At 47.5% G+C, this 18583-nt stretch overlaps 1 protein-coding gene across 3 annotated transcripts in view; it reads left to right on the top strand.

Annotated features, from left to right (window-relative positions):
* The window catches only part of rasal1a (RAS protein activator like 1a (GAP1 like)), a 278029-nt gene that overhangs the window by 54777 nt on the left and 204669 nt on the right, over positions 1–18583 (top strand). For all 3 annotated transcript variants that reach the window (XR_013889047.1, XM_080208234.1, XM_080208233.1), the window contains exon 5: positions 10696–10825. Coding sequence is in view for 2 of the 3 variants with exons in the window: in XM_080208234.1 (XP_080064360.1) it covers positions 10696–10825 (130 nt within the window). In the remaining variant the exon portion in view is untranslated. The remainder of the gene's footprint in view (positions 1–10695; positions 10826–18583) is intronic.

The following is an 18583-nucleotide window of genomic DNA, read 5'->3' as shown; positions in this document are numbered from 1 at the left end:
TGTGGAATTCGCTATGGCAGAAAGTAGTTGAGTATGTTTTCAAGAAGAAGTTAGATACAGCATTTGAGGCGAAGGGGATCAAAAGAAATGGGAAGAAGGTGGGTTCAAGCTATTGAGTTAGATGATCAGCCATGATCATAATGAATGGCAGAGCAGAATCGAAGGGCTGAATGGCCTACTCCAGTTCCTATTTTCTTTGTTTCTATGTTTCATACAAGTTAAGCACACAGGGTGTCAAGGTTGTGTCTTCAGATAGAAAGTAGAGAGCGAATTATATAAGTGCCTTTGTATTTTTCTATTCCAACCTTTCTCTAGGGTCATTTTACTGCATTTTATTTCTGTTATAGTAAACATTTGTTTTGGCACATCTGATTTTTGAGACAATGGTTTTGCCTGGCTATGTATTATTTTGTAACAAAGGAGGAGGTCAGTGGGTGCCAGGCAGGTGTGACAGTGCCGGGTAAGGACCATATTTATAGGGGTGCCCAGCAGCCTCCTTCCCTCCCCCCCCCTTCACCTGCCAATCTCCGAGGCTAAGCCTCCGCTTCACCCTACCCCGCCTCACTTCCTTCCAGACACTGCACAGCTTATAGCACCAGAACCAGAAGAGAGATTGAACAGTTTCAGCCTATAGTCTCTCGAATTTAGAAGAATGAGGGGAAATCAAATTGAGGTGTACAAGATGATAAAAGCTATGGATAAAACAGATGCTGTCTCTTCTGGGGTGTTCTAGGGCGAGAGGTCATAGTCTTAGGATAAGGGGTAGCAAATTTAAAACAGTTGAAGAGAAACTACTTCTTCCAAAGGATTGTGAATCTGTGGAATTCACTACCCCTCAGTGCGGTGGATGCTGGGACAGTGAGTAAATTTAAGGAGGAATTGGACAGATTTTTAATTGGTAATGGGTTGAAGAGTTATGGGGATGAGGAGCATATCAGCCATGATCAAATGGTGGAGCAGCATCAATGGGCCAAATGGCCTAATACTGCTCATATATCTTATGAACTTATGAACCCAAAATGAGTGGTCCCCAAGAAGGTGAAAGGAGTGTCTGCTGATTTCAAAGTCAAGGCAGAGGTGAAGTACTCCAGATGCATAACACTGACGTAAAACAGAATGCTCTAATTTCCTGCTGGAAGAGCTTAATTTACTGGGGATCTTAATTGCAATGATGGATGACATGCTAATACATGCAAAAGGGGTTCCCATTGTTTGCCAGGAAACTCGACCCCTCTTTAGCTCATCTTTAAAGTCCCGAGGACAGAATTCCAACAGTTCACCCCAACATTGGGAAATGGATCTTTGGCCTCGCGCCTAATTAATATCCCTGCCCACCACGCTGCCAATTGCTGGCAGGATTGGTAGATTCCGCCCAACATTTCCTGTTAGTGTTTTGGAAAGCACAAATGTTGCAGTGGCACTAGAAACACATCATTCTTACTTGCTTTTGAGACAAGTTCAGAGACGAACACTATTGGAAGCGGTTTTGTTATTTTAAGGTGACGTTTTGCTGGATGATATTTAATGAGTAGTCCTCATTAAAGGCAAAGTTCTTTGCTGTCAGATTAAAGTTAAAGTTTATTTATTAGTGTCACAAGCAGGCTTACATTAAAACTGCAATGAAACTACGGTGAAAACCCCCAAGTCGCCACACTCCAGTACCTGTTTGGGTACACTGAGGGAGAATTTAGCTTGGCCAGTGCACCTAACCAGCATGTCTTTTGGACTGTGGGAGGAAACCTCACGCAGACACTGGGAGAACGTGCAGACTCCACACAGGCAGTGACCCAAGCCAGGAATCGAATCCGGGTCCCTGGCGCTGTGAGGCAGCAGTGCTAACCACAGTGCCACCCCAAACAGCCAAGTATCTTTAGGCCAAATCTCTTCAATACCCATCCATAATCCAGCTATCAGTCCAGCAACTTGCTCTCCTTTCATTATAATATGTTCTATATCTAATATGCACTAGTATTGTCTCTGTTGTGTCCGGATAATATGAATATAACCACAAGAGGTTATTGCAGAAGGTCAGGGGGCATGGGGTTGGGGGTAGGGTGTTAGCTTGGATAGAGGACTGGTTGTCAAATAGGAGGCAGAGAGTGGGGGTCAATGGGTGCTATTCGGATTGGCGGATGGTGACTAGTGGAGTGCCCCAGGGGTCGGTGCTGGGGCCTCAGCTATTTACCATTTATATAGATGATCTGGAGGAGGGAACCGAGTGTAGGGTGTCGAAATTTGTTGATGACACCAAAATTGGGGGAAAGGCAAATTGTGCGGAGGGTGGTGAGAGTCTACAGAAGGATCTAGATAGGCTGGGCGAACGGGCCAGGAAATGGCAAATGGAATTTAATGTTGGCAAGTGCGAGGTGGTCCACTTTGGTAGGAATAATGGTAGGAAGGATTATTACTTACGTGGAGAAAAACTGCAGCAGGCGACGGTGCAGAGGGACCTCGGGGTCCTTGTGCATGAGTCGCAAAAACCCAGTTTGCAGGTGCAGCAGGTGGTCAGGAAGGCGAATGGGATGCTGGCCTTCATCGTGAGGGGGATTGAATATAAAAGTAGGGGGCATTGGTGAGGCCGCAGCTGGAGTACTGTGTGCAGTTTTGGGTGCCGTACTTACGCAAGGATATTTTGGCCTTGGAGGGAGTGCAGAGGAGGTTTACTAGGCTGATGCCGGAGTTGAGGGGGTTGAGCTATGAGGAGAGGCTGAATAAATTAGGCTTGTACTCGTTAGAGTTTAGAAGTATGAGGGGAGATCTCATTGAGACATATAAGATGATGAATGGGATGGATAGGATAGAGGTGGAGAGACTCTTCCCGCTCAGAAAGGACAGTAGGACTAGGGGGCACAGCCTCAGGATAAAGGGGGGGGCGGTTTAGAACGGAGTTGAGGAGGAACTTCTTCACTCAAAGGGTGGTGAATCTCTGGAATTCTCTGCCCGTTGAAGTGGTGGGGGCTGCCTCGCTAAATATTTTTAAGACGCGGGTTGATGGGTTTTTGATAGGAGAGGGGATTAAGGGTTATGGGGAGAGGGCGGGAATGTGGAACTGAGCCACGACAGATCAGCCATGATCTTATTGAATGGCGGGGCAGGCTCGAAGGGCTAGTTGGCCTACTCCTGCTCCTATTTCTTATGTTCTTATGAACCAGACTATGCACATATTTCTCATCACAATTTGGTTCCTTTTCAGATAATAACTGCAGCTTCCTCTGTAGACATAATTCAGGGAGGCATTGCCTCTTTTTCTAACTTCATCTTTCAATGTTTTACCAGGGGAATGAACGTAGTCAATGGAAGCAATAATAACAAGAAGATTATTATTTGAATGAGTGTAAATTGACTGCTCAATTTACACTCAGCGGGACCTTGGTGTTTTCATGCATCAGTTGCTGAAAGTAAGTGCACAGGTACAGCAGGCAGTAAAGAAGGCAAATGGTATGTTGGCTTTCATAGTGAGAGGATTTGACTATAGCGATAGGGATGTTTTGCTACAATTGTGTAGGGCATTAGTGAGGCCACACCTGGAGTATTGTGTGCCGTTTTGATGTCCTTATCTGAGGAAGGATGCCCTTGCTACAGAGGGAGTGCAGTGAAGGTTTACCAGGCTGATTCCTGGGATGGCAGGTCTGTCATATGAGGAGAGACGAAAGTCGGTTAGGATTGTATTCACTGGCATTTAGAAGAGTGTGAGAGGATCTCATAGAAACTTATAAAATTCTAACAGAGTTAGACAGGGGAGATTCAGAAAGAATGTTCCCAATGGTGGGAGAGTCCAGAACTAGGGATCACAGCTTGAGAATAAAGTGTAAACCTTTTAGGATTGAAGTGAGGAGAAATTTCTCCACCTAGAGGGTGGTGAATGTATAGAATTCACTATCACAGACTGTGGTTGAGACCCAAACATTGTCTGATTTCAAGAAGAAATTGGATATAGCTCTGGGGCTAAAAGAATCAAAGGATATGGGGGGAAGGGGGGGGATGAGGATATTGAATTTAGTGATCAGCCATGATCAAAATGAATGGCAGAGCAGGCTCAAAGGGCCAACTGACCTACTCATGCTTCTAGTTTTTATGTCTCTATGTTAATCAAAACCTTTACGTACAACTAAGTTATTGGGCGTTATTGGCCACTGCCAAGTGGTAATATTGGCATTGAACTAACGAAAGGAACCTGAAATGTTTGATACAACAATGTCATCATGCAAGGTTACACCTTTCGTTCATTAATTTACGAGATGTGTGCGTCACTAGCTAGACCAGCATTTATTGCCCATCCCTAATCGCCCTTGAGATGTTGGTGGTGACTGCCTTCTGGAACGGTTGCAGTCCCTGTGGTGTAGGTACACCCACAGTGCCGTTAAGGAGGGAATTCCTGGATTTTGACCCAGCGACAGTGAAGCAACGGTGATATATTTCCAAGTCAGCATGGCGAGTGAACCTCAAGTTGTTCCATGAGTCAGCTGCTCTTGTCCTTCTAGATGATAGTGGTTGTGGGGTTTGGAAGATGCTGCCTCAGAAGTCTTGGTGAATAATTGATGACTTGGACAGACCTGTGGTTCTGTCAATGTGCTTTAATAAGGATTTAGTTTTTAATGGCTCCATTGATGATTTTACTCTGATTTGTTTTTTACAATTGGCTACACGTTCAACCTTTGTTGGAGTGCAGACTATCACTGAGATATAAATAGGCTCAAGAGATAATCATTTTCACGAGGAAAGGTGCATTGTAATAGGGTTAGTATTCAGGTTTGTGCATGTATGACAATGATGGTGCTGAGTTTGAGCTGGCCGTGTTTAACTGAAGCACAAGGGCTATCTTTAATTGGTAATAAAACTCCTATAATATTGCGATGGCCCTCCAGCCATAACTAATAGGTAAATACTTAAATGTATTCACCTGAAATTCTCTCTCAGTATTATCAGAGGCTTCATCCCAGTTGTTCCAAATGAGTCAGTAACTGAACTAGATGAGGAAAGGAATGTCAGACAAACCTGAATAACTATTACGCAACATTAGGGCCTGCGTTTTGATAAATTCATGTCACGTTGAATTTATTTCACAATGATATAGTTTTAGAAACAGTGGGGAGTGGGAGGTTGGGGGTTGGGGGGGAGGCAGAGAGAACTCGTCAGAAGTTCCAGCCGTCGCTACGAAATGGTGGCTCCAAGGCAAGCACTCTGTCTGATGTCTCCGAAATCCAGCTTCCTATTTATTCTTCAGCTGGCCGTTCCCTTCCTCGTAGTTTGGACTTCACAATGCAAAAAGGAACATTTGGGACATCTTAAATAAAAGACATACAGGATGTTTAAATCCCACAAAAATCAAAATGTAGCCCTGTCTTCATTTTTGCGTTATATCACCAGTAATTTATATAAAGAGGGTTGGTATTTAGGCTTCTGTTCTGTATGTTACTTATCAGACTCTTTCTCTTTCAGTAACAGCCTGAAGAGAGAATTCCTCCTGAGGGACTACATTGTCAGTAAATATCAGATTCAGTTTGGCTTCCACTGGTGACGCCACTGCACACGGGGAATTGTGGATCAGTGTCTGAGATATTTGTTTAGCCAACTTGATACTGATAAAGTGAGGTATCACTTAAATGAAAAGGCAAAGCCAATATAGTAACACTTTCAGTTGCTCCTGAATTGGGTAGATTAGAGATTTTATAGAGGCTAAAGCAATTGTTAAGATGCACAATGATGTGTTTCAATACCAGCATCCAGAGGTCACACTACAAACACAATGATCATCCATCTTTCCTTCAGCTATATTCCTGATTTATCTAAGTGGAGCTCCCCATTAGCTCTTGAATACAGGATGGCTTTGTGCTGAACATTTGTGTTCCCCAAGAATGGGGTCAAAACTGCTGCAATTAATTTTGCTTTGGAGCTTTACAATCAACATAATTAATTTTATTCAATCATGGGAAATGGCTGTGGCCGGCTGGCCAGCATTTATTGCCCATCCCTAGTTGCCTGAGGGCAGTTGAGAGTCAACTGTGGCTCTGGAGTCACATGTAAGCCAGACCGGGTAAGATTTCCTTCCCTAAAGGACACTATTGCACCAGATGGGGTTTTTCCGACAATGATTTCACGGTCCTCAGTAGATTCTTAATTCCAGATTTTTTTTATTGAATTCAAATTTTCCACCACCTGCCATGGTGGGATTCGAACGCGGGTCCCCAGAACATTAGCTGAGTTTCTGGACCAATAGTCTAGCGATAGGTCAGTGGCATCTGTTGGAGGTGAACTCAGAACCTAGCAGCGAAAGAGCTGGTGTTCTGCTTTACGCCAACAGCCAGTTATAAAATAAAAGAATATTTCAAGGATGATGCACTGCATATAGGGAAGGGAGTAAGTCATGCCCAAACTAATGAACAAAGATGCAGCTGCAGAAAGCAGACCATTGGGTTAAGTACACAGTGCTACATATCTTGATGTGTAGAATCAGATTTCCACTGGGGATTCCACAGGCAGTGCCAATTTCAACAGTTTTTCTTTCCTGTAGACATTTAAGGATTAAGATTTCAATCTGTTAATCTTTAGATTTTCTTGTGGTTGTATCCTGTGCCAAAGTGATAGCTAATTTATCATCAAAAGAACATTTTGCTTTCTGTGTTCACTAAATGTGGTTTGAAGATCCTGTTAGATGGAGTCTTATATTTACTTATTAGTGTCACAAGTGGGCTTGCATTAGCCCTGCAATGAAGTTACTGTGAAAATTCCCTAGTTGGCACATTCCTGTTTGGGTACACTGAGGGAGAATTTAGCATGGCCAATGCACCTCACCAGAACGTCGTTCAGACTGTGGGAGGAAACTGGAGCACCCGGAGGAAATCCACGCAGATAAGGGGAGAACGTGCAGACTCTGCACAGACAGTGACACAAGCCAGGAATCGAATCTGGGTCCCTGGTGCTGTGAGACAGCAGTGCTACCACTGTGCCACCATGCCGCCCGTGTGCCATACCCCTCTGAAATTCATATCCTCCTTCACTTCAAGTAAAAACTAAAACTGAAGAGAGAACAGCAGAGGATTTTACTTCATCATTTCCTTATCTTTATTCTAGATAAAACAGCCAAGTGGAAAGTTAGTTGTCCTATTGGCCCATTTAGTTGGCATCTTGGACCTTAGCACGGGAGTAAAATACATACAGCAGAAAATATAAAAGCTACAACATGGAAATCGGCTCCTCTGTTCAACCTGTCCATGTTGGTACTTGATCTCCATAAGAGGAAATCTGGGTTGCTGCAGGAAGCAAAAGTATTGCCAAATATCAGCGGCTTCTTGGCACATGTGAAATTCAGACCTTTTTGTTTACAATAGGATTAAATATTAAAGAACTTAACTCGGGATTCAGATATTAAAAGATAAAGTCAGCATAGTCCCAGATAACCATTGGCTGTTTTTCCCTTTGAGGTGGAGAGCTGAGTGGTGGTGATTTTAACCCGAGGATTGCTACACCTCAGGGAAGGGTAAGGTTGAGAAGGTGGAGTCTTCCTGAATAACCCCAGCTGGAACTGAATAAACAAGTGTAACTTCACCTTACTGAGTAAATGAGAACAATACATGATTAATATCGCAAATGCACACCAGATATGTTGAGACACAAGGGTAGATCTTCTTGGTTTCCTTCGAGACTGTTTCCTTGGCGGCACGGTGGCACAGTGGTTAGCACTGCTGCCTCACAGCATCAGGGACCCAAGGTCATTTCCAGTCTTAGGTCACTGTCATTGCAGAGTCTGCACGGGTTTGCTCTGGGTGCTCCGGTTTACTCCCACAGTCCAAAGATACGGAGGTTAGGTTAATTGGACATGCTAAATTGACTCAAGTGTCAGGGGAATTAGCAGAGTGAAAACATGAGGGTATGGGGATAGGGCCTGGGTGGGATTGTTGTTGGTGTAGCTCAATGAGCCAAATGACCTCCTTTTGCATGGTCAGGATTCTATGATTCCGTGACATTTGGGCTGTCTTGACACAGGAAAACCAAGGAAGGAAAAGTTTTTACCTTTGAGGGAGGCCATTAATTTTCCGTGCATTATTTACATGGGCAGAAAATTGGTTGGATTTCATATAGCTCTACCCATTTGCTGTCTGCAGGTGATTTAAAAGCTCAAGGCAATGGAACAAGAGAACTGCCACTAATCACCATCAGTTCATTGACAAGTTCAGAATGACGACAATTTGAATCAAAATGTGTCCTATAGGAGTGTTTACAAATACCTTTTGCCTTTAGTCTCCAGACCCATAATTCCATTTCACTACATGGCGAGAGCAATATTTTACCATCATTCATAGAAGCCTTTCTTATGGCTGTCAACTTAAAATTGAATCAAATTAAATAAACTCACTTATTAAAAAAAAATCAATTCCAGATAAAACAGGTGAGTAATGAATGATGATGCTGCCCTTTTGATTTATAAGTTGCAGTGTTATTAATATGGCAATCTTGCCTTGCTCATTAGAGAAGGAGAAAGCCTTTCCCCAATGCCAGATTGTAGGCTGTTTGAACAGAGGCTGTATTATCAGTAAGTATTCAGCAGCATGCAATATTCAGAAGGTTGGATGTCTCAAATGTTTAATGATAAAAGAATATGTAACTGAATTAAATTGAACCAAAGTTAAACAATACAGTACTTAGAGATCAGACACCAGCCTGCATTAAGGGTGAGTCTTTAGATATTTCTCTGGAGTGTAAGACTTTTATAATCTTCCTTTATCTTTCCAACTGATTGCTCTGAAGTGAAGGTTCAACAAAGGAGATTGCCATTTACACGAAGGCATTAACTTAATCTAATATGCAATAACTTGTGAAAATGAAAGATTTATGAAATGAACTATCCTGGTGGGTCCATTGTTTCAACCCATTCTTTCCCCACACAACTGATTTCTTCCTACACAACTATTTTCTCCCTTGTCCAGTCCCTTCCAACCCACAATCTCAACTCTCCTATTTCACCAGCACCATTGTTGTCTGATACCTCCACATTTTAATCCTCTCACCCGGCTGGCCTGAGGACTCTCCCTTTCGTTCTTGAATGGTTCCATCCAACACTGCCCCCTGTGGCTGGCTGATCTTGCTCTCACATTGAACAACTTCCTGTTGGCTCCATTCCAAGTATTAGGCACATTACAATCCAAATGGGGCCTAGCTGTGTCTGGTTTTTCGAGAGATATGTGTAATGTCTTTTGTTCCCTCTCTCTCACCTTTTTCTGCAGTACTGAGGCAGTATTGATGCCTATACTGGTGCCATTTCCTGCTCTCACCCTGAATTGGAAAATATCACTAATTTTACTTCCATTTTCCACCCTTCCCACATCTTCATGTGCTTGAACTCTGAAGGTGCAAGGGGGAAACCAGGCAGGTTACCTTGCTCGGGTTGTGAGTGGGAAATGCCGGGCACCTCTAACACTGGCCGCTTTCCTGATTGGAATCCCCTACTAAGCGGTCTGGCTCTCTTCGGTGCTCCATCCCCACGCTGGCCTTTTCAAGCCAATGCCCACCTCCCTCACCCAATCCTCCACTCATGTCCCCATTGTGACTTGGGCTGCCGGTGCTTAGGATCTGGAGACCAAGTGTAGTCCCAGAAGTGGCCACTGCTCCTAGTGATGCTGCTGGGATGACAGAGATGCTGACCAATCTCTCTCTGAGGTGGAAGTTCCTCTGTGGTGAGAGGTGGAGGTCCCACCTCCAGCCAATGACTATTTCAAGGAGCATTAAATGATTACGAGGCAGTTGACATCGGTGGAGATGCGTTACTTGCCGATAATTTGGAGAAAAACCACTATTAAAAACTCCTGCTCTTTGTCTGCGGAAGAGGTCGGATTCTAATTGTGAATGGGAGTGATTCTTACTGGAACGAGGTGGGGGTGGGTTGTCAGCCTGTAAATACAGTGGGTGCCCTAACTGGGACAGGTGAAGGGGAAGTGCTACCAAAACCCTTACTAGAAATAACAAACAAAAATATGTGTTGTGAATATCTTGACAGAATTGGAGAATTAGGAGATGTTAGGGTTAAGTTTTTCACTCAGACAATGGTGAGTGAGTGGAATCGGCTGCCGTCGGTGGTGGTAGAGGTGAACTCGCTGGAGTTTTTTAAAAGACTTCTGGATGAGTATATGGGATCTAATGGGATTGGGAGCTACAGATAGTTCTATGGCTTGGTAGGTATGGATGTGATCGGTGCAACTTGTGGGCCGAAGGGCCTGTTTGTGCTGTAGTAATTGAAAAACAGATCTTGCCACACGACTTCCATAGATACAGCTTCTGACTTTGGCATAATCTGTACATAAATGAAATATGAAGGACCCCAAATGCCTTGTGCATGTTATTGTTCTCCAGAATTTGTGGTTTGAGAGGGAGGACACACTTAGACAAGCCCAGTAAATGCAAGTGTCTCTTTGACTAGATGGCCTCTCCGCAGACCATGCACATTGTGAAATTTATTTCATCTCCTAAAGGAAAATTCTGGTGTGTCATAATGAACACAGTTATAAGGTCAGATCAGAGAAAATATACCCAGAACTGAAAGGGTTAAATGTGGGAAAAGTGGGGTGGGGGGAGAGGGGGGATGTAATGGAAAAATCTAATGGTTTTTAACATCATACTTGGTTGATTTCAAAGCCTGTTTGCTATTTTCCAACTTGCTAATAATATTCTTATATTTGATATTTATGTTATGGGAACTTCTAGGAATTGACAACTGGATAAACTTGACTCGGATTAACCCAGATGAAGAGATACAAGGAGAGATACACCTGGGCTTAGAGATACTCCAAGATCGGCACACAAAGGCTCTGAGATGTCAGCTTATCGAAGCCAGGTGAGGGGGAATTGACCTGTAAATAATATTTGATTTGATTTATTATTGTCACGTGTATTGGAATACAGTGAAGGTATTATTTCTTGCATGCTACACAGTCAAAGCATACTGTTCATAGAATGCATAGGGGAGAAGGAAAGGAGAGGGTGCAGAACATAGTGTTACAGTCATAGCTAGGGTATAGAGAAAGGTAGGCCTTTTCAAAAGTCCGGTGGCAGCAGGGAAGGAGATTTTCTTGAGTCAGTTGATACATGTCCTCAGACTTTTATATCCTTTTCCCGATGGAAGAAGATGGAAGAGTGTATGTCTGGAGTGTGTGAGGTCCTTGATTATGTTGGCTGCTTTTTCAAGGCAGTGGGAAGTGTAGACAGAGTCAATGGGTGGGAGGCCGATTTGCCTGATGGACTGGGCTATGGATTTACATATGTAAACAAAAAATTGCATTTCCTATCAATAAAGAGAGTGCCCACCATGTATTTCTGTTGCACACACAAGACCATGTTTTGTTATTGTTATGCTACTCCTTTAAACCTATTTCCCTCACCATACTGATTGTTACTATTCCTTTCTTTGATTTATTGAACATTATTTTCATTTTTTGCCTGTGTAAATTATCTAGGTCACCTTTCTATGTTAAAGGCACTATCAAAATGCGAGTTCTTGTTATTAATATAATGTTTTAAGGAGTGGGTGTGTTGGAATGTAGGCTAGGATTTTCCAAGCCTTCCCACTGGTGGCATCTTGGGTTTCCTGGCAGCGGTGTAGACGAGCCATGCAAAGCCATGTCGACCTTGGCAGGACCAGAAAATTCCTCAGGTAGATAATGGCACATCGTCTCTGCCACCACAACACACCATGAGGAGGAGCGGGGGCAGAAAATCTTGCCCAAAGGGCTGAATTCTATGCCCTCTAGAGATGATTTGGCAGGTGGGTAAAGCCATAAGGTGGACCATGTCATAGCCATGGACGCTTAACCTGCCCCGCCACAACTTTTCCTATTGTGGGTGAAGACCAGTGCCCAGTGTCAACTCCAGCAGCTATCATTGCTTGAACTGAAGTGCACAAGGTGGGGCTACCTCCTCTCCAGACTTGCTGGACCCATCCGAAGTCTCAATGCCTCTCAAAGTCTCTCCAAACTCCTCCATCCCTGACACAGTCTTCCACTGACAGCCTGTCCACCCTGGATCCTACCATCTTCGTTGGGGCCTGCTAGCCCTGGCAAGACCCTCTTCCCCCCACCTACCTTTGCATTTGGTTCCACTGACCATCGATAGTTTGGGACTAGCTGCAATCCCAACACTGGCCACACCTCTTGGGGGCGCTGCTGGGGTGAGAGAGTTGCTGCCCATTTGATTAATTTGATGGGAGCAGAAGCCCTACCCGGAATCACTTAATGGCCCTCCCGTCAATTAAATTGCTGTGGGACAAATCGATAGAGTGAGGATGCCTTTGACATTCAAACTGGCGAGGATACTGGCCCTGTGTAAAATCCTGTCCCTAGTTTACACAGAGCTACAGTTAATGTGAACGGCAACATACAAAAATGGAAGCCAGGAATATGAAGAAGGTAGAAGAGAGTATGTCAGGGGTGCGTGGTGTTCTTGATTATGCTGGCTGCTTTTCCGAGGCAGTGGGAAGTGTATATAGAGTCAGTGAATGGGAGGCTGCACTCCATCTGGTTTGATTGCTTTGCGATAGTTTGATGCAGTTGAATAGTTTGCTCAGTCATTTCAGAGGGCAGTTAAGAGTCACCCACATTGGTTCTAAATAAGGATCACAAATTTCCCTCCCGAAAGGGCATCAATGAATGTGATTGATTTTTTAGAACAATTGATGACAATTATGATAGTTTTATGGTCACCATTAGCGAGACTCACTGTTAACTCCAGATTTATCCATTAAATTTAAGTTCCACTACCTGCCCAGGTAGGATTTGAACTTGTTTCCCAGGGCACGCCAGGGCCGATTATGGCCTTTCAAAGTACTAATCCAGTGGCTTTGTCACTACATCCCCCTCTCAGGGGTCGGTTTAGCTCAGTTGGTTGGACAGCTGGTTAGTAATGCAGAGCCAACAGTGCGGGTTCAATCCTGTACTGGCTGAGGTTATTCATGAAGGCCCCACCTTCTCAACCTTGGCCTGCTCTTGAGGTGTGGCGATCCTCAGGTTAAAAGCACCACTTTGGGGCAGTATGGTGGCACAGTGGTTAGGAGTACTGCCTCACAGCGTCAAGGACCCAGCTCTATAGCATCCATTGAATCCCAACAGTACAGAAGAGGCCATTCGGCCCATTGAGTCTGTACTGTCCCTCCCAAGCCCTATTTCCATAACCCCACACATTTACCTTCTAATCCCCGTGACACTAAGGATCAATTTAGCACGGCCAATCCACCTAACCCACACATCTTTGGACTGTGGGAGGAAACCGGACCACCCAGAGGAAACCCATGCAGACATGGGGAGAACGTGCAAACTCCATACAGACAGTGAACCAAGCGGGAAATGAACCTGGGACCCTGGCGCTGTGAAGCAGCAGTGCCAACAACTGTGCCACCATCCTGCCTGTCCAGTTCTGATCTTGGGTGACCGTGTGGAGTTTGCACATTCTTCCCATGCTTGCTTGTTTTCTTGTGGGTGCTCCAGTTTCCTCCTACAGTCCAAAGGTGTGCAGGTTAGGTTGTTGACCATGCTAAATTGCCCCTTAGTGTCAGGGGGAATACGTGGGGGTTACAGGGAAAGGGCCTGGTGGAATTGTTGTCGGTGTAGGCATGATGGGCTGAATGGCCTCTTTCTGCACAATAGGGATTCTATGATTCTGTAGCTAGTCAACTCTCCCTGTCTTAGGGAAGAGCAGCCTATGGACATCTGGGACTATGACAACTTTACCTTTACATGTCCCTCTCCCTATGATAGAGGTAGGCAATATGAAGGTGTTAGGCAGCTGGAAGCAACATATATGTAACAGCAGAATTCATTAAGAGCAGCTTTAGTGAGGTTACTCTTAGATTGCAGCTGGCTGTATGAGATCAGTGCATTGGAAAATTAGTGACAACAGCATCGGGCTAACTCAGTATAAAAGCAGCTCTAGATAAATGGGGAGTCATCTGCACTCTGCATAAGTAAACCTCTGCTACAGATGCGATAAAATTGTGATTCCTTTTTATGGCAGTTGATGAATTCTGAAATTTCCATCATTATGATGATCTGTCTGAGACTCACTGAATATCATAAATATTAATCGTGCAAGTTGATCTTCACAATTCACTTGCAACTTTGTTGAACTCGTGAATTACGAGGTCAATTCACATGCTGAATATTTATAGGCTCCGGCAATATCTCCTGCTCTGCATGCGAAAATAGAAGGTTTTTATTTTCTCTCTCTGCTGGCAACAGTTTAAACAGAGACCTGCATTTCCTATTGGCATTAATGAATTGTATCAATTCACCATCACGTCAGTGCTTAAAGGAGGCCACAGGTGAGGTTGAGGGGTGTGGTGGGGAGGTGGTTGTGGTAATTGTGTGTTCTTGAACCAGATGACTTATGGCGGCCATTGATCATCATACAATCGCGATAAAGAATACCCGTGATCTGATGCATTCATGTCATCTGTGCCTCCTGCGGTCAGATAGCAGGAATGTTGGCCGCAGAGAAAGAAAGTGGCGGCAAACACAACGGAGTATCTTGATTCCAGATGAATTAATGGCTGGAAGGGGACAGCAGTGTTTTCAGATCGCCTGCTAAATCATTGATGGTACATAAGCCAGGAATTGTGTTTTGTTGCCTTGGTCTGTTTTCAGACCTTCAGTGTCTGCAGTATTTTGCTCCTGGTTCATTAAAAAAAGTAAGATCACTAAGCAGACAAAGGCACTTTGATGTGCACGCATGTAAATGCTGAAATTAAACTCCGAATTAAATTGGTGAGCTAAAGGCATAAATTGCTGTGTGGAAAGGACGTGCTGCGGATGGCACCCTGCACAGGTGGAAATCCTGCAATAGCTGCCAATCTCAACACCATTCCTGCTGCTTCTTGGGAGGGGGGAGGCCACAATGAAATCATTAGCTCCGCGTGTGCCTGTGACCTGCTTCATGAGAGGATGTGGTGCAGCCTGACTGATGTCACATCTACCTCCAGCCGGCTTGTTCAGGATTCCCCCATGCAGGGAAATCATTTCTCTGTGTCTACCCTATTGAAACTCTTCACTATTTTAATTACATCTCAATTAGCTCATCCATTGATCTCAAGGAAATAGAACTACCTTTATACAACTTGTCCTCAAAATTTAACCAGTTCAGGTATCATTCTAGTTAATCCCCTTGCAATGAAGGTCAACATTTCTACATCCTGTCTGATTGCCGTTTGTGCGTGTACACTGGCTTTCAGTGATTTGTGTACACTTAGATTGAAATCATTTTGCACACTTTTACAGCTCCTAGTTTGTCATCGTTAGGAAAATCATAGAATTCCTATAGCGCTGAAGGAGGCCATTCGAGCCTACACCAACAACAATCCCACCCAGACTCTATCCCTGTAACCCCACATATTTACCATGCTAATTCCCCTAACACCAAGAGGCAATTTAGCATCCACCTAACCCACACATCTTTCAGACTGTGGGAGGGAACCAGAGCACCTGGAGGAAACCCATGCAGACATGGAAGGAATGTGCAAACTCCACATAGATAGTGACCCAAAGCCGGAATCATAAGACCAGAAGACATAGGGGCAGAATTAGGCCACTCGGCCCATCTAGTCTGCTCCACCATTCAATCATAGCTGATATTTTTGTCATCCCCATTCTCCTGCCTTTTCTCCATAACCACTGATCCCCTTATTAATCAAGAACCTATTTTTCTCTGTCTTAAAGACACTCGGTGACCTGGCCTCCACAGCCTTCTGCGGCAAAAGTTCCACAGATTCATCACTCTCTGGTTGAAGAAATTTCTCCTCATCTCTGTTTTAAAGGATTGTCTCTTTAGCCAGAGGCTGTGCCCTCTGGTGCTTGTTTTTCCTATTAGTGGAAACAACCTGTCCACATCCACTCTATCCAGGCCTCTCAGTATCTGTAAGTTTCAATAAGCTCCCCCCTCATCCTTCTAAACTCTAACGAGTACAGACCCAGAGTCCTCAACCATTCCTCATACGACAAGCTCTTCATTCCAGGGATCGTTCTTTTGAACCTCCTCTGGACCCTTTCCAAGGGTAGCACATCCTTCCTTAGATACAGGGCCCAAAACTTCTCACAATACTTCAAATGGGGTCTGACCAGAGCCTGATACGGCCTCAGAAGTACATCCCTAGTCTTGTATTCTAGCCCTCTGGCCACCCGGTCCCTGGCGCTGTGAGGCAGCAGTGCTAACCACTGTGCCACTCTACTGCCCAAAATATTCATCTACCTTTCTCAGACTTCAAGCAGGTCAGCTCGGATCTCCCCACTTTTAGCTTGATTTGTCACAGTTTTGTTCACTAACTTAACCCCTTTCCCTTGGAACTAGCTGCTCCCATCTACATAATTTACACTATCTCCCTATTTAGTAAGAAGTTTCACAACACCAGGTTAAAGTCCAACAGTTTTATTTGAAATCATGAGCTTTCGGAGCACTGCTCCTTCATCAGTGCTTGTGATTCCAAATAAACCTGTTGGACTTTAACCTAGGGTTGTGAGATTTCTTACTGTGCCCACCCCAGTCCAACGCCGGCATCTCCATATCATGACTCCCAATTTAGTGTTATCTGCAAACTTACATATAAAACTTTCTGTTGCTTCATCTATGCAATTGGAACCAAAACACTTGGACAAATCCTCAATAATATTGCTTGTCACACCCTGCCAATCAGAGAACAAGCCTTTTATCCCAATCTCCCTTTCTCCTCCTTATCAAGCATTTCACTAGCTCATGTCACAACTCTCCAGATACACAGTCACTCTGGGCAAAGTCTTACCAAAGATTGGCAGAACAAACAATGGCCTCCCCCCTAGCCACCACCATGGGGGTCTGAGGGGCTCCCCCCCATTATCCAATTGGAGCTGGCATTCAACTCCCCTATCGAAGCCAGGATTTCTCCATCCCCTCCCCCCGCCTCCTCCCTTCCCCGCCCCCTCCCTTCCCCGCCCCCTCCCTTCCCCGCCCCCTCCCTTCCCCGCCCCCTCCCTTCCCCGCCTCCTCCCTTCCCCGCCCCCTCCCTTCCCCGCCCCCTCCCTTCCCCGCCCCCTCCCTTCCCCGCCCCCTCCCTTCCCCCGCCCCCTCCCTTCCCCCGCCCCCTCCCTTCCCCCGCCCCCTCCCTTCCCCCGCCCCCCTCGCTCCCCCCGCCCCCTCGCTCCCCCCGCCTCCCCCCCCCCGCACTCCTCCCCTCCCCCCCTCGCTCCCCCGCACTCCTCACCCTCCTCCGCCTCCCCCCCGCCCGCCTCCCCCCCGCCCGCCCCCCCCCGCCCGCCCCCCCCCGCCCTCCTCCCCTCCCCCTCGAACACCCCTCCCCCTCCCCCCCTCCCCCTCCCCCTCCCCGCCCCTCCCCTCCCCCTCCTCCCCTCCCCCCGCACCCCCTCCTCCCCTCCCCTCCTCCCCTCCCCTCCTCCCCTCCCCTCCCCTCCTCCCCTCCTCCCCTCCCCTCCTCCCCTCCCCTCCTCCCCTCCTCCCCTCCCCTCCTCCCCTCCCCTCCTCCCCTCCTCCCCTCCCCTCCTCCCCTCCCCTCCTCCCCTCCTCCCCTCCCCTCCTCCCCTCCCCCCTCCTCCCCTCCTCGCCTCCATCCCTCCCCCCTGCACTACTCTCCTCCCCCCTGCACTCCCCCCTCCCCTCCCCCCCTCCCCTCCCCCCCTCCCCTCCCCCCCCCCCCTCCCCCCCTCCCCCCTCCCCCCTCACTCCCTCCCCTCCCCCCTCCCCTCTCCCCTCCCCCCCTCCCCGTCACCCCCCCCTCACCCCCCTCCCCCCTCCCCCCTCCCCTCCCTCCCCCTCCCTCCCCCTCCCCCTCCCTCCCCCCTCCCTCCCCCTCCCCCCTCCCCCTCACCCCCTCCCCCTACCCCCCTCCCCACTCACCCCCTCCCCCCTCACCCTCCCCCTCACCCCCCCTCCCCCTCTCCTCCCCCTCCCTCCCCCTCCCTCCCCTCCCCCCTCCCCTCCCCCTCCCCTCCCTCCCCCTCCCCTCCCCTCTCCCCTCCTCCCCCTCACCCCCTCCCCCTACCCCCCTCCCCACTCACCCCCTCCCCCCTCACCCTCCCCCCTCACCCCCCTCCCCTCCCCCTCCCCCCTCACCCCCCCTCCCCCCTCTCCTCCCCCCTCCCTCCCCCTCCCTCCTCCCTCCCTCCCCCCTCCCTCTCCCCCTCCCTCTCCCTCTCCCCCCCCTCTCTCCCCCCCTCCCCCCTCCCCTCACCTCCCTCCCCCCTCCCCTCACCTCTCCCCCCCCTCACCTCTCCCCCCCCTCACCTCTCCCCCCCCTCACCTCTCCCCCCCCTCACCTCTCCCCCCCCCCTCACCTCTCCCCCCCCCTCACCTCTCCCCCCCCCTCACCTCTCCCCCCCCCTCACCTCTCCCCCCCCCTCACCTCTCCCCCCCCCTCACCTCTCCCCCCCTCACCTCTCCCCCCCTCACCTCTCCCCCCCCCTCACCTCTCCCCCCCCTCTCACCTCTCCCCCCCCCCTCACCTCTCCCCCCCCCCTCACCTCTCCCCCCCCCCTCTCCTGTCCCCCCCCCCTCTCCTGTCCCCCCCCCTCTCCTGTCCCCCCCCTCTCCTGTCCCCCCCCCTCTCCTGTCCCCCCCCCCTCCTGTC

Source organism: Carcharhinus amblyrhynchos, chromosome 20 (genome assembly GCF_965287045.1).
Source record: "Carcharhinus amblyrhynchos chromosome 20, sCarAmb.v2.hapA, whole genome shotgun sequence".
NCBI lineage: Eukaryota > Metazoa > Chordata > Chondrichthyes > Carcharhiniformes > Carcharhinidae > Carcharhinus > Carcharhinus amblyrhynchos.
The sequence above is the reverse complement of the archived record's forward strand: the minus strand, read 5'-3'. Positions and strand labels throughout refer to the sequence as shown.